Below are 17,031 nucleotides of genomic sequence, written 5' to 3'. Positions count from 1 at the left end.
TTTCTTTAGAAATCCAACATATTTTTGAGGCAAATTAGGCATCACATCTAATACAAGTAAAAAGCCTTTGATCCTTGGCATTATTAGAAAGTTGCTACTCTTTAGGGTGAGATGCCTAAGGTTGTCTAGGTCATTCTATTCAGCTGCATAAGCAATTCCTTTGATGGATGACTGGTTTTCTACAACACTAGCGTTATTTCAGCAGGAGAAGGTAGTGTTTGATGTTTTGCAATTCGTATTACATGTCCATAGAACATCTCCGGGCATTACCTTGGGAGGAGGGGTTAAGAGAAGGAGGAGCTGTGGCTGAAGACATTTAAAAACAGAATGAATGGAAATTCAAAGATCCCTGTGCAGTCAGCCCTCAGCACCTGACTGTACTCCCCTCTCCCCAGCTTTCTTTCCCATTAATTGAAAATATTGTAACAAAATTCTCATAAAATATATGTAATTTCATTTAATTTTAGTCACAAATCCACATCTTCAAAATGACGAGGATTTTGACAGCTTGCAAAGTAGTGAAGACCCTGAAGACTGGGTTCGGCTTTACCAATTTGACTGCACAACATCAATGGAAATTTTCAAGACCTGGCGTTAGGCTCCTTTCTGTCAAGGTAATATTCTCATATCCATTGCTCCTGATCAAATTGTATGGGATGTAGTTTAGTGTGAAGCAAATATCTGAATGTAGTTCTGAAATGTTAACTTATTAGTATTTACTTTACCTTATAACCTACTGATTTACCTGATGCTTATTTTTATCTGCTCTGAGTAAAAATACAGCAATTTTCACAAACTACAAAAGGAGGGTCACAATTCCGGTTAACATGTAAACTGTAAGTGTTCTGTTTAGAAAGCAAATATTTTAAAAGCTTTTAGGGCTCTGTGTGTGCCCAGACGCTACTGCTCACAGTTTGGGTTCAAAGGTAGGGTTGCTTTTATTCATGAGCCACATGACGGTGTGTTAAGCCCCCGTCCTATATTATCTCACTGTGAACTTTTATCTTTTCAAATGTCTTCTTTTTTCAGAAAATGTTTGAAAGGAAAATATCTGATACTTGCAGATCTTCATGTAGACAATGATTTTCCCTTTTTCCTCTTAGCCCTTCTTTAGAAGGCCACATTTATGAGTTTTAGTTTGCAGAGTAAGACAGAGACAATTAGCAGCTGATGATTCTGTTCCTCTGAGTGTATATATAACTGAGGAGCAGGTCCAGGAAGGGAGCATTAAGTGCTCTTCCTTGCCCCCGCCCCTGAATTATGAGAGTTCACTAGGCTTCTGTTCCTTTCTGTACCTTTGTGAAGACATTTATTGCCAGAGAAGTCTGGAGCTACTCCACGGGAACTTTGACAATGCAAATCACCTGTTGTGAATATGAAGCTGGAGTAATCTCAGTAGTTCTTTAGTAGTAAGAGCTATGAAAAGTGAAGTAGGAAAAAACCCCTAAGCAATTTCCCTCAGTGGATATAAAATTAGGTTGTAATAGTTTTAAGTATTCTGCTTATACTTTATATGTCCACTGGGTTGACTAAAAGTCCTTCAAATGCTTCTACAGATTCTACTGCTTAGGTTGCTCCAGTCAGGATTCAATATGGTTGTAACTGAGTGACATCTGTAGGGCTTAGCAATGCCCATAGATTCTTAATGGCCTCCACTGACAGGAATGGGGAAGGGACAGGAGTAAAAGGGAAGGGAAAGAGAGAGAGACAGACAGAAAGAGACAGGAGGTGAGGAGTGAGATGTGGGAGGTGAGGGTGGGAGAGGGCAGACAGACACACACACACACACACACACAAACACAGATAGAGTGAGAAAAGTAAGTCAAGATCTCAGGATAAAGTATTTAAAAACTACCATTTAAAATTAAGAAACCCAGGAACAACCATTTTTTAAAAATTCAGTTTAATTGTAATAAGAGAGCAGAAAGGACATATGTTCTAAAACAGCGGTTCTCAACCTGTGGGTCGCGACCCCTTTGGGGGTCGTACAACCCTTTCACAGGGGTCGCCTAAGACCATCAGAAAACACATATATAATTACATATTATTTTTGTGATTAATTACTATGCTTTAATTATGTTCAATTTGTAACAATGAAAATACTTCCTGCATATCAGATATTTACATTACGATTCATAACAGTAGCAAAATTACAGTTATGAAGTAGCAATGAAAATAATTTTATGGTTGGGGGTCACCACAACATGAGGAACTGTATTAAAGGGTCATGGCATTAGGAAGGTTGAGAACCACTGTTCTAAAACATCACTAAAGATACAGTGAGGAGCTATAAATTATGAGAGTATCTGGTTTCAGTTCAGTGTGAGTGATATGTCAAAGGTACTCATATATAACTTTAAAGAGAATAAATAGTAATGAAAACAATATTGCCTAGAGTTAGATTGTGAAAGATATGCTGCTCTCAGGTCAATAAACATTGGCCTGGATTAGCTGCCTTTCAATGTCTTTGAAGGTCACTCTCGCCTTGGTAACAGAGGGTGGGTTAGACAACAGCAGTGACACACTTGTACTTTTTTGTGGCCCTTCCTTGCATAATTGTTTGTGGCTAATATTTATATAGCATACCTGCCAATAGACAGCTATATTTCATTATGGGAAGAGCAACAAATTTCAAGGTGCCCTTCATTTAAAAAGAATTTGATATGGCCCTGACCAGTGTTGCTCAATGATTACAGCATCAGCCTGCTCACTGAATGGCTGTGGGTTTGATTCCAGTCAAGGGCACGTACCTGGGTTGCAGATTTGATCCCTGGCCCCAGATAGGGCGTGTGCAGGAGGCAACCAATTGAAGTGTCTCTTTCACATAGATGTTTCTCTCTCTCCTCTCCCTCCCTCCCTGCCTTCCACTCTAAAAATCAATGGGAAAAAATATCCTTGGGTAAGATTAACAAAACAAACAAACAAAAAAATAATTTGATATAAAAGGTATATATGATCAACCACTGTAAAAATATTATTCCATGAAGGTTTTAGAAACCATAATCTCTTTATATTAGTAGTGTAAGATGTTCGGTGCTCATTATTACATTCAGCCAATTGTAGTTGATCTGGATTCTAAATCCCTCCTCTGCATTTATCAATGCTCTAAACTTGGTCAAGTCATATATTCTCTTCAAACCTAAATTTTGTCATCAGTGTGTGGAAATGATTCCTTAATCAAAGGATTGTGTGATCTTCACATATGAACAGTACTTAAAAAATATATAAAATACTTTAAAAGCAAAACTGGATACTTGAAAAAATAAATTCTGTCCTATGCCTTTCAGTAGGATTTAGTAGAGAGTTAGATCAGAGTGTTTTCATGTTATTCATGGGCTACACATCCACAAATGACAAGATATATGATATAATTTCTCAAATACTTATAGTGGTAATTTTTTCACCTTTGCCTTATATTAAACCTATCTTTAGGAAGATATTGCTTATAATGAATTAGACTCAAAGATTATGAAGCAAATATTTTTTCCACTATGGTGAATTCATTTCTAAAAGGCAGGAAGTACAACCTTGATTCCTATTTCATTCATTCATTCATTCATTCATTCATTATTTTACAAGTAAACATGAAACTTTTATCCTGATAGTATGCAGATAGAAAAATAAGTGGAAATAAATAGATAATGTAGATAGTCTCTGATTTCAAGAAACTTACAAATTTAAAATTCTGAGTTCACAAGCCTTGGAAAGTAGCCAAGAATTAATGATTTTGTTTTTACTTGCAAATGAATTTGGAAATTGAAGTGATTAAATTAGAAAGGTTAAGCTCCCTATGAATAGAAAAGGGTCCAATAAATACTGCTTCTTTCATTAATCCACTTATTTTTAAAAATTGTGACTTGTGTTACAATTAAGACAGGAACCTAACTGTCCAAGTATCCTTGTCTCTGGCACTTCAGATACAAATCAGTTGCAGGAATCATTATTGTCTTTGAAAGGTTTTCATTTTGTAAGATATTATATTCTGATTCTAACGTAGAAGTATCTATTTAGCTCAGTCTTGAGGAGCTATTGTGATATGATTAGAATTGGCAACTACAAAAACTCCTACAATTAGAACCATTTAGTTATATTGTAGTAGCTACAAAGACATTCACAGAAAATAGATTTTATTGTTATATTGGAGCCTCTGTACGTAGAAGAGGTGGGATACTGATATGATTATCACACACTTTAAAAAATAACTGTATTATACTTTTACTAAAGATAGGTTTTAGGACTGGATTTCATCCAGGATAATCCAAATTATTGAAATAATAAATTAATGTTCCAATCCCAAGTGAGCTGTTGCAGAATTAGTTGGAATAGATGAGCGACTTTACATATTTTTGTTGGACAATATTTCTTTAAATTGGAGGTGGCCCCTCTTTTGAACATTTTTATTTATGTAACTCCACTTTTCATAGCCCTCTTTCTAAACTATACACTCACTTGTTTGTCATCAACAGATATTTTGAGCTTCTTGCCATGAAATCGTTGAGAAAAAAAATAGCTGAGCAGAGCTTAGACTAGGGTAGGGAGTGAGATCTCCTACAATTAGAACCATTTAGTTATATTGTAGTAGCTACAAAGACATTCACAGAAAATAGATTTTATTGTTATATTGGAGCCTCTGTACATAGAAGAGGTGGGATACTGATATGATTATCACACACTTTAAAAAATAACTGTATTATACTTTTACTAAAGATAGGTTTTAGGACTGGATTTCATCCAGGATAATCCAAATTATTGAAATAATAAATTAATGTTCCAATCCCAAGTGAGCTGTTGCAGAATTAGTTGGAATAGATGAGCGACTTTACATATTTTTGTTGGACAATATTTCTTTAAATTGGAGGTGGCCCCTCTTTTGAACATTTTTATTTATGTAACTCCACTTTTCATAGCCCTCTTTCTAAACTATACACTCACTTGTTTGTCATCAACAGATATTTTGAGCTTCTTGCCATGAAATCGTTGAGAAAAAAAATAGCTGAGCAGAGCTTAGACTAGGGTAGGGGAGTGAGATAGCTAAGGTGCAACATGGAAGGAGGCTCTTGCTACCAGGACCAAGGATGCCTTTCTTCCATGCTGCACCCAAGGCACCTCACTCGCCTCACCCTAGTCCCAGTTCTGGGTCAGAAACTAAGGATTCAGGTGAGGGAAATGCCCAAAGAACTGGCACTAGTCTTGGCCTCAAGCTTCCCTCTCTTGCTGATGATGCCTGGAGTTTCTATTTAACCATGCTTAGCCAGACTTACTGCTGGTTTAAAGGCTAATTTAGAACCCACTTCTGTGGAAACAGAGAACATTCCTTTGCCCTCACATCTTCTTTAGGTGTTCTTAATAGTTCTGATTTGTGCTAAAGGTGGGAGTGTAGTAGAATGTTTCCAATATCTCTCAAACAGTGATCATACCAGAGGTCACTTCAAGGTTGCAGGAGTTTTCTATGTAAGACTGAACATGCTCCATGTGACCAGTATTCCTCAAGGTTTCTACAATGATGGAGGATTGAAGACAGCTACATGGACCAGGGTCACACTTGGTGTTGGACCCTTCAGCCCTGGTGATCTCAAGTTTACACTTGATTTTCTTCATCTGCCCTAAGGAGTTCAACTCAAGAAAGTATTTTCAACTCCCCTCTATGCTTTTTTCTTTTAGTCCCAACTTAATAAGTGCTATATGATGGTCTTTAAAATTCCATAGAGAGCTTATTGGTTAATGTGAAGCTCTTACAAATGAATCATTAGGGTTGCTGTATCACTAAGAATTTTACTGAACAAGTTTTTTCTATGATGTGGAATTGAATAGAAGACCATTTTACTTTATTATTATAAAGTAAGAATTACCATATAGCATTGGAGATACCTCTAAGATTCAGAACATTGTACTACATAGCAGATGTTAATAAACCTACAATTTTTAAACATATTTTGTAATGGAATTTTTCTAAGTGCCATATTTTATTTATAATGAGAAGCATAATTGGAATAAAAATCACTTATAAACCTGACTCATTTGTTTATAAATGACCAGAACATAGAAGTATTAAAGGAAATCAGCTTCGTGATTTCCCCCGCCCCCTAACACTGGCTGAAGTTTAACCAAAGGCAGATGACTGAATATTAACTTGGGATGTTGTAAGGCTTAATTGATTACTGCTGTTACGGTACTTTGAAATCCTGAAATGTTGACATTATAACTACAGCCAAGTCTCATTAAATATTCTAGAGAGCAAATTGTGCTGTAATTCTGAATTGTGAGTATCCATATTTTGATAGTGTAACTTAAAGAATAAAAAATAAGCTTTCATGTATCAATAGAGAACATTCCAAAGATTTTAGCTTTTTACCATATTACCTATGCAATAAGAAACTGAAATAAATTCTGGCTTTAAGCTTCCTTGTTGCAAATCTTGGGTCAGATTTATTTGATTCTTAAGAGGATGAGTACTGACATGAACTACTAGCTCAGAATCATGAGGTAAGCCAGAAATCAAACATATTATATAGCTTTAGGCCTTGGTGAAAATGAAATAAACACATGGGGCTTCTACTTTTTCTGATATGCAAATAATTTACATGACAATCTGACAGTAATAGAGTCAGATTCCCAGAGTAGATCATTTTTATTTTCACGACTAGCTTAAGAGGATTACTGTAGCTATAATGTTTTATATTCAGATCTTTTATGAAACTTACTGCTAAATTAGCCTGAGGCTTAGTCAGAGAAAGACAAGTGCTGTATGATTTCACTCACATGTGGGATCTAATGAAGAAAATGAACTAACAAGCAAAATAGAGATAGACTCAGATAGAGAGCAGGCTGACAGCTGTGGTTAGCGGGGTGGGTTGAAGGGAAGGTGGAGGGATTGAGAAAAAATGAAAAAAGAAAAAAAAAACCTCATGGACACTGCAAACAGCGTGGTGATTGCAGGGGGTAAGGAGTGAGAAGGTGGGGAGAGGGGGAAGTAGAGGAGGGTAAAAGGGAGATAAATGGTGATAGACGATAGACTTGACTTTGGTGGTGAACACACAGTACAATGCACAGAAGCTGTGCTGTGGAATTGTGCATCTGAAACCTGTGTAATTTTGTTAACCAGTGTCACCCCAATAAATTCAATAAAAAGAAAAATAAATAAATTAGCTCGAGAGGCTTTACATCCAGAACATATTACTTGTGAATTCTCACACCAGGGGGCAGAAACAATGCTGTACTTCCCGTTTCAGAGGTGTGTAAGCACTGCAGTTAGCACAAGGACACAGGGAAGTCTGTTTTGTACAACCATACATGTAGCAAATCTGGTTAGAATTATAATTGGGCCTCAAACATCACATGGATCATTTTAATTTGGCATTTTTGTTACAGTGCTTATATATCTGAAGCCATAGTTGTTTAACTTGGCTTCAGACCGCTCTAAATCATTTCTCCTGTTGTAATTTTATTGCTTATTCAAAAGCTCATTTATATATTGCACTTTACCTTAATACAAAATAAATTACATTTTTCCTTTCCTTTTATTGGCTGCATTTTGAGAACACATTGTTTAAATCAAAGAATCAGTAAGGATTCTTGTTTTATATGGCCATTAGTAATGCTTTAGGTAGGATATTTTAGGGCAATGCTGTTTAGAGTTGACATATTTCTTCCACTTCAACCAAAATATTGTCATGTGTTTGGAACAGAATATGCTGTTTTTCAATTTGTTTCTTTCTCATATATTCCTGCAAGTTCCACGTATGCAAAAGTCTAACATGATAGGTGTTCACCATAAGCAATCTTAGACTGCAAGGAAAATATATTTTTGATTTGTCTCCAGTGTTTTGAACTAAAAGATCCAAAGAAAACTGATTCAAAGTAAAGAATCAATATCCTCGAAGCTAGCTCAGAATGATGCTGGGATGTGGAATGATAAATGAACAAGTGGATGATTTTTAATAACAATACCGAATGCAAAGGACAAGCCTAAAACAATAATAAACACAGGCTGTTTCAAAAACGTTTATAGGTTAAATTATACATTGTGTTTTAATGTTGACTATTACTTCCTAAGACTAAGCCCTCTAAATCAGCTAATCGCAGCACCATGGGCACATTTTCAAAGCTTCTTGAAAAGGGAATTTGGTTGTGTGACTCCCATCAATAGTTGTTGCATTTTCCTTATTATGGAAAATGCTTTGAAACATCTACCCTTTTAAACTTGATCTCAAAGAGAGTATCTATATAATAAAAGCTAAGCGACCGCTATGGTGGAACAACCAGAACAACCGACCGCTATGATGTGCACTGACCACCAGGGGGCAGACGCTCAGTGCAGGAGCTGTCCCTTGGCGGTCAGTGCGCTCCCACAGGGAGAGCGCTGCTCAGCCAGAAGCTGGGCTGTCAGATCCACAATATCTGTATGCTTTGGGCTAAAAGAAATGAAACTATAAGTATAAACTAGTTTTAATGCATTTTCCTTGCTATCCATATTGGTTATAAATCCCTGGGCTATTTTTTGTGGGGTGTGGGTATGGCAAGGGCTTGTTTGTATGTTTTGCAACTTAATTATATGGATGGGAAAAAATGTAATTCTGAAGAGTTGTAGATGTTAATTGCAGATACAATTTAAACATTGGTTCAAGGTCAATCAAGAGATTTTTAGAAGGCATAGAGAAATACGTGTGCGTGTGTGTGAATTTCATTTGAGATACTTGCATGCTGACTTTGTGCTTCTTAGGCCCCCCCAAAAGTGAATGTCCATTCTTGAACATTGACCAACTTGGGGGCACCTAAGGACCTTGGGCCTTGCCTGATGTTTAGGGGCTGTGTCAAAGTCACCTGAAGTCTGGGATAATTTTTTTTTTAAATATATTTTTATTGATTTCAGAGAGGAAGGGAAAGGGAGAGAGAGAGATAGAAATTTTTTTTTACAATCCAGGCATGTGCCCTTGACTGGAATGGAACCCGGGACCCTTCAGTCTGCAGGCCGATGCTCTATCCACGGAGTCCAACCAGCTAGGGCTGGGCTAATTCTCATGTTTTGGGGCTATACAAAGAAAGAAAGCACTCAGGTGTCCTGCAGTGCTCTGCATTAGAATCCCCATTAATAGCAGAACTTTATTTCTTGAGACTCTCAAAAGCCTTTGGATTCTTATTCTAAATTTGGATTCTTAGAACCACATGAGATTTAAAAGTTGTTATTCCCAAGAGATATTAGGAAAAGTTTCTAGAGAGAGAGATAGAGATAGAGAGAGAGAGAGACTCCAATATCTTCATATTAGACTTAATATCTTTGGATTGGAAAGATTTGTAAGACTCACCATTCCTAGAAAAAATATTGAATAAGAAATTTATATTTCAGAAAATAGTTCAACCAAAAAATAAGACAAATGAATTAAGAATTTCAAATGTGATTAAAAGTAAAATATTATATCAAATATAAAATGAAAAATATTTCATAGCATCAGTATTAAAATAAATAATGGGGAAGGTAGGTATGGAAGAAAGTGTGTGTATCTTTTTTTTTCTGTTATAAATTTCCTCTTTCACTAAATTCATTATTTAATCATTTAGCAGTACTCTGCTAAATAGTAGATTATCTGACTAAAGTAATTTTACTAAAGTGCGAATAAAGCTTAATTATGATATAATGGCTTTATAAAAAGAAATTGCTGTATCCACTTACATCTCTACTTGGTGGAATATGGAAGAGAAAATACTACTGAAACAGGTGTTCTTTATTCCTTTACCTAGTCTCCAGGAAATAGATCATGTGGAATTAAACACAGCTATAAATTGCCCATCACTTCTTATTTTTGTGAGCAGAGCGTAAGGGGAATAGTCTAAATATGACTGGGAGCAAAGCAGGAGTCTTATTTGCAAGCCAGTCTGTATCTCCCAGAGAAACAAAAGTAGAATTATGCACCATCTTTGCTACTTGATAGCTATTCATTTATTCATTCATTCATTCAACCAATTAGTATTTGCTAGGTATTTAATACTAGTAGGATTTTAGGGGTGGTAATCACACCTTCCCCTCAACCTCTAAGTTTAGAATCTATTGAGAAATAAGACATAATATTCAAACAGATAGGGATCAGATTTATTGTTTAAGTTGTTTGGAAAACAGGGCTTTTAATATGTAAGGACATATTAAAAACAACAACAAAGAAAAAACCCAGAGTAGCCAGGTAGAAATAATGGTCCTATAAGTATTCATATTTTAAAAGGAGAAAAGTTGTTCTCCATATTTAGTGAGAGCAAACCAAAGTAAAATCCTTCTCAATTCTACCGAGATTGAACTCCCCTTAGAATCTGTTGCTTCCTTGTACTGCTCGGTAACGATTGGTTCATAGCAGCAAGCTATACTCAAATTTCTTAATGAGCAAGGTAAGTAATACATGTCTATTCAATTAATTTTGGTGATTAAAAATGTAATAGTTTTTAGTGTTCAAAATAACTTTTGATCCATTTTGAATTAGATTTAGACTTTTCAATTTGTTATGGCAAATAATATGAGAAATGTAAAATATTTTTTCTGCAAGATTCATTTGTATAAATTATTCTAAAACTAAGTTGAATAATACAGGATTTTCTTCCTTTACTTCTATATTTTAGATTGAAACAGTTGGTTATGTATTTCAGATACCACCTAACTCTTCCATGTGGAATAACTAGTAAAATGATATAAATAATCCTTTTGTTTTGAATCACCATGATTATTTGTCTTAACTCTGCCCAATATGTATTTTGACACTAATGTGTTTGTTTGATTGAACACTAGTATGTTTAATATGCATATCCTGGTGTAACCATCCACTGACCTTTGCCTTCTCACTCTTTTACCCCTCAATGACACATCTCTTTTTCACCATTAAATGAAACTACATTTAAGATATTATAGAAAGGCACTGTTAGTTAAACATAATGAAAAGACAACTCAAAACAGCTACTTGCTTGTTTTTGAATTCATATTTCAAACAAACTAAAAAAAATGAATGCATAAAAACACATATTAAAATGTTATTATCTTCAGATTGACACTCAATGATTCTTTATCCAACAAAAATTAAAAGATTGTCTACCCTGTACCAAGCACTGATGTAGGGATAGGAGGCACACCAGTGAACAAAGCTGACCCTGTACTCTGCCCACATGAAATTCACTCTCTAGTGGGATAAGACAGGTATTTTAAATAAGACACCAGGCAATATATTCGGCGGCAATGAGTGCTATGAGAAAAGAGTAGACTAGGGCATATTGTCATTTTGAAAAGGGGAGTCCAGGTAGTTCTCTCCAAGAAGATGGATGACATTTGAGCAGGGACTTGAAGGATTCTTTAAATTTTGGTCTTCAAATTCAAAATTTGACATTTTTTTCTTAAATTTTTTAATTTTATTACTTAAATCATGTATGGAAAAGAAAGTGTGATTTTTTAAAAAAATTAAAGAGTCATCTCCTGGGGGAGTGATGAAACTTTTTGTGTCTTTGTACATCCAGGTGCTTCAGTGTTGTTCTTGAGGTTTCCTCTCTTTTGTCACCATGTGCATACCTAGCCCTTTTACTACATGGGTGGACTGGGGACATTTATCCATGTATTTCCAGAGCTTAACATAGTACTTGGCACATGTTGTGACTTGAATGTCTAAACTGTCTTGTTGGAATATTCATTTAATTAAGCACTCATAATAGAGGTTCTTTATTTTGTAGAATCATATTTATATAACCTTTTGGTTATTTCTCCTGACATTCTACACGTGTATATATTCTTCTTTATCAAAGTTTCATTTGAATTTTCAACATTTAAAGTACCACAGTGCTCTAGCAGTAGGCACTTATATTATAACTTAATATTATGGTCTAATTCCTAGGCTACGGACCTTTTTGTACTAGGACTGAGGCTACTAAAATACCTTGTGATAATAACAAGGTGATTTCTTTTGGATTTGTTGGAATGAAATAGCATTTGGGGAACTCTTAGCCAGCAGAGGGGATTCCAAATAATAGTTCTTTGTTCAGAGTTCCTCATAGGTAAGTCAGTTGGCACTCATCATTTTAAACTCATTGGAGGACAATGGAGTTAAGTGGAATATAAAGGGTACTGTGGGCAATACACAGAAGCCTTGTAACAATATAGTGTGCAGTTGGAAAGAAGATTGGAAGGTCTATAAAAGCTGCCAGAAAGAACAAAAAATATAATTAAAGGAGCAAAAAGACCTATTGAGCACAATCTCAGGGACTATTCCAGGCAACAGTAAATGTCTCCTCAAATATATCTTTAAAAGGTGGAAAGCCAAGTGGAAAACTAGTCCCATGGAGAAAGGAAGGAAAATACCAAATTAAATTATAGGAACAGGTAACAGGAGTTGGATTTGCTTATGTTAATTTTCATCTTTCTTTAAAATAATTAGATAGTGACTAACAGATCAGACAATTTGAAATTCTTAGATGAGAAGAGGATAAAATAGAAGAAAAGTATTAATGAAGTAATATTTTTAGGCAGGTATGGCTCAGAATAGGACGGATAAACTGGTATATAGAAAACAGCTGGAATTTACACATTTTGTGAACTGAGAACAGTTATCTTAGGTTCTATCAAAGTTATTATTTAAGAAAAGGTTTTCCTTATCCTTCCATTTTATAAAAGCATGTAGGCTATCCATGACTTCCCTGAGAAGAGAAGATAATACTTTCAGTAGGAAATATTTTCTTGACAGTGAAATTTCATCCCTTGGACCAAAGCATTTTACCTGGTGAAACTGTCAGAATTACATGGGGATTTTTCCCATTAAACATACCCTGTTGAGAGTCATCACCATAGACATTTGAGGAGCTTATAATAGTCTTTGGAAATATACTAAGCATTACACTCTTACTTTCTAAAATTATCAACCTCTGTCTTGAATTATAAATAAACAAATAATAGTTGAAACATTAAAATATGAAATAAGAATATTAGATTAGTAGAAGTGATGTGCAAAGGTGATTTCTTGGATTCGGGAGCAGAGTTCAGAACTCGTGCATTAAGCTGATCTCTGCCAGCCAACTCTTATCATCACTTATATTACATTAATTATTGTGGTTTTCTTTGTGCTAATTCCAAAAGCTTTTTTAGTTTAGTGGCTGAGAAGATAAATCACAACTATCTATATATATAAAAGCCTAAGCAACCAAATGACCAGTTGGCCAGTCGCTATGATGCACACTGATCACCAAGGGGCAGACGCTCAACGCAGGAGCTGCCCCCTGGTGGTCAGTTCGCTCCCACAGCCAACCTCCTGTGGTCAGCCAACCTCCCGCGGTCCATTCCCCCTGGTTGGCCAGCCCCAATTGGCCCTGCTTGGGACTGGGCGAGACGGCCCTAATCGGCCCAGATCGCGGGTGAGGCCGTGGGACCCCACCTGTGCATGGATTCGTGCACTAGGCCTCTTGTTGAAAAATAAAGTGTCAAGCTTGAAATGTCAAACACTGGCTTCCAGGCTATAGATAAAACAAAACTCAACTTCAAAGGTAATTTGATATACTAAGAAAAGGGGAAATTTTTTTTATGAACTCTATCCATGTACATACATCCACACACTCACACACACAAAAATGTATAAAATATGTGGCACAGCACTTTTCCAATCTCTCTCAGAAATATAAACTTGAAATTCATGCATTGTACCTCAGACTAAATATATATACTGACATGTTGAAAGAAGTATCTTATACATATCAACTGTAATAAAAACTACTAAAATAGTCTTGTGTGTATATAAGTTAGCTAGAGGCCTGATGCACAAAATTCGTGCAACGGTCTCAGCCCCTGCAGCCTCTGTGGCTTGCCTTGTAGCTGCAGCTTCATCCAGAAGGACATCCAGAAGGTCATTTGGCTGTCCAGTCTAATTAGCATATCATGCTTTTATAATTATAGATGTGTATGCACACACACACACACACACACACACACAATATTTAGGCCCTTGATGTATTGGTTTAAAGATACACACTACTTTACATTGAGGAGCAATCATTCCAATGTTGAGACTTATGTACTTTGCACATAAAAAAGGCATCGTATTTCTACAGAAGAGGTCACTATAGAAAAATAGTGTTATTTTTTCTTTTTAACACTTGAAAAGCTGAGTGCATGTTATAAAGCTAGAAGATCTTAGAAACAGAAATCTAGAAATAATTTATTGAGTTCCTGCTGCATACCATGGTGTGTGTGTGTGTGTGTGTGTGTGTGTGTGTGTGTGTGTGGTGGGAGTGGAGGTTGGTAGCAGGATACAAAAGGATTAGACACTATGGGTCCAGTCCAAAGAATGTGAGGGAAGAAAAACAGAGAATGTTTTTATCTTTAATGATCACATTTAATCGTTGCAGAGAGAACAATAGTACAATAATCTCCCTTATTTCAACTATTTCAACTCATGGCCGGACTTGTTTCATCTATAACCCTGCTTATTCTCCCAATCCCTTTTGAAGCAAATATCAGATCTCATATTATTTTGTCCTTAATCATTTCAGTACTTCAGTGTATACCTGTAAAACAACAAGGAGTCTTAAAAAATAACCATAATATCATCTTGAATCTTAAAAAAATATACTGAATATTATTATGCAAATTTTCTCAATTATTAGAGTTTTTTGTTAAATAGTTTATTTCTTTAACCATGTTCCAATTATTGTGTGCCATAGAGGTTTTTACAGAGTCTAGATTTTGCACCCGAAGGTGTGGTTAAAACATTTCTCTTTCTCCTGAACTTTATGGACATTGAGAGTTAAGTTTAAATTGTTTCAACAATAGAATTTAAAATATGTATGAGGAGTGGATAAAGCCTGCTTCTTAGATAAGTTTCTCTAATGGTCCCTCTTCTAAGCCAATAATTTTATAGAAGCTGTTTCAAAGATTAGTATGGTGAAGCAATCAAATTCAGAATGCCTTATAACTTAAAGAGAGAATCAGACATGGATATAATTAACTCTACTAAAAAGCAAAAGACATGTAATTTTAGATGTTCCATAGTGCTTGCTTTTGTATCAGTATTAACAGAGCATAAAGTTTCAGCTTCTTTATGACCATAAAGCTGGCGGAGGAGGCAGCCCTTGGGACAGCGCCATCAAACGCAAGAACTCCTTGGAACACAATTTGGTAGATAACCTTAAAGATTCCTTCCAGCTCTAAACCTCAGAATGATGATGAGCTGTGTGGTACAATTTACAATGTTGATGTGAACCCATGAACTTTCCTTCCAGCAGTACTTGAGCAAAGCTAGGGAATATTAAGGGGGAAAGGATAAACACATAGCATTTCAGCTCAGTGGAAGTACTTTTGGATTGACAAGAACTCTACAAGTAGACTTAGAACAGACAATGTATTGACACGCTTCAGTTCCTCTTTGAAGCAAAACAAAATAAAACAGCTGCCAGTGACAAGGGCCATGCCTTTGAAGAAAAGTGACAAGTAACAGTAGAGTGACTCTGAATCTAGGTAGTAAGTTTTCATCAAATATACTGTGCATTTATTTAATCGGTTTTTGTATTGTACCTTTGGGATTTTTTCAACTAGCGGTGCTTTACATTGTGTAGTCTGCTAAGAATCATGAATCTGTCTCTGTAGGCACAGACGGCACACATTGTCCTGGAAGATGGAACTAAGATGAAGGGTTATTCCTTTGGCCATCCATCCTCTGTTGCTGGTGAAGTGGTCTTTAATACCGGCCTGGGAGGGTGAGTAATGCTTCCACTCCGAAGCTGTATTCTTTCTCTGTATGGAGGAATAACTGGATGATCTTACTCATGGGGGGAAGTCGAAACCACTGCATCAGAGGAAGACCTCATATTGCCTGATGGTGCGCTGTGCCTGTACGCAGCCTACTGCTGCCACCCCTGACAAGAGGCAGCGACACAAACTCCTCTTTGCTGTTGTAAATGAAACAGAACTTGGACACTGGTGTTTCCCCGGGGCAGAAAAAAAGAACAAAATTATTTCCAGAAACTCAGGGTGCAAGGACACAGTTTCTGTGAGATTACTCAGTGGATCTGATGAAAACTGGATCAGGGCAAAGGATGGGAAGCACACTCTAGTGCCATTCTATTCGTGAAGTTGAGAATCAACCTTGCACATCTAATATGAACTACCCTAAGGAGCTAACAGAGTCCTTGGGTTTTTATACAGTTTTGCACTCCAATAAGAGAGGCAACATAACAGATACATTTATTGTTTTGAAGTATTCAATAGGAGAGCAGATGCATAGAGCTGATATTTTCAAAATTTATCAACTGAGACCCAACTTAGCTGTTAAAATCTGCTAAGAGATGTACTGCAACAAGGATGCGAGTTGCTACAGAAATCCTATAGCTGTTCTTACCTAGCCAGCACATGTTTGTTCACCTGAGAGCCACGAGACTGAAGTTCTGGTCTCAATCCTAATGATAACTGATTATGTGATATTGAGAAAATCACTTAACCTTTCTGAATCCTAGTTTCCACATATAAACAGTGAGGGGGCTGCACTATACAGTCATTTATAGCTGGGAATTAAAAAAAAAGTATGAGTCTTTAAACATGACTAGATGGTTTCAAGAGGTTTTCACTAGAGATTCAAAAGACCAAGCTATAAAATATTTGATAAATTCTTTAGTGAAATTCAAGTTAGCCTTATAAAGACAAGGAGACACTGGGTTAAGTGATATTGAAGATATTGATTGGCCAAACCTCCATGATATAATTAATGTACATTTTCTCTAACCCCTTGGCTCTCTGTTTGAAATGAAGAATATTAGATGGTTTTTTAAATAGTTCCACTGGTGAGAACATTAAATTACAGTGTATAAAACCTGCTTGAAAAGTTTTCCTTCACCAGGCAATTATTTAAGCTTTTCGACAGCACTAATTACTAGCCGTGTTAATATACCTGCCAACAAACAACTGTTTAATATAGATCAGAATGATGGAGGGCACTGGAGTTTTCTTCTGTGTGATAGATTATGGGTAATAAATCTTGTCACATCACAGAAGTCAAACAGGACCTGATGGATTAATTTGCTTCCAACACTGCAGTT

The 17,031-nt window shown here is 36.1% G+C and overlaps 1 protein-coding gene across 1 annotated transcript in view; it reads left to right on the top strand.

Annotated features, from left to right (window-relative positions):
• The first annotated feature begins 328 nt into the window (after positions 1–328).
• The window catches only part of CPS1 (carbamoyl-phosphate synthase 1, mitochondrial), a 111,656-nt gene continuing 94,953 nt past the window's right edge, over positions 329–17,031 (top strand). Inside the window, exons 1-2 of the mRNA XM_005874179.2 lie at positions 329–614; positions 15,587–15,696. Of these exons, the coding sequence (XP_005874241.1) occupies positions 489–614; positions 15,587–15,696 (236 nt within the window). The 5' untranslated portion in view covers positions 329–488. The remainder of the gene's footprint in view (positions 615–15,586; positions 15,697–17,031) is intronic.

The sequence above is a fragment of the Myotis brandtii genome, unplaced genomic scaffold (assembly GCF_000412655.1).
Source record: "Myotis brandtii unplaced genomic scaffold, ASM41265v1 scaffold43, whole genome shotgun sequence".
NCBI classification, from domain to species: domain Eukaryota; kingdom Metazoa; phylum Chordata; class Mammalia; order Chiroptera; family Vespertilionidae; genus Myotis; species Myotis brandtii.
Note: the sequence above shows the minus strand (reverse complement) of the source record. Positions and strands in the feature narration are given on the sequence as shown.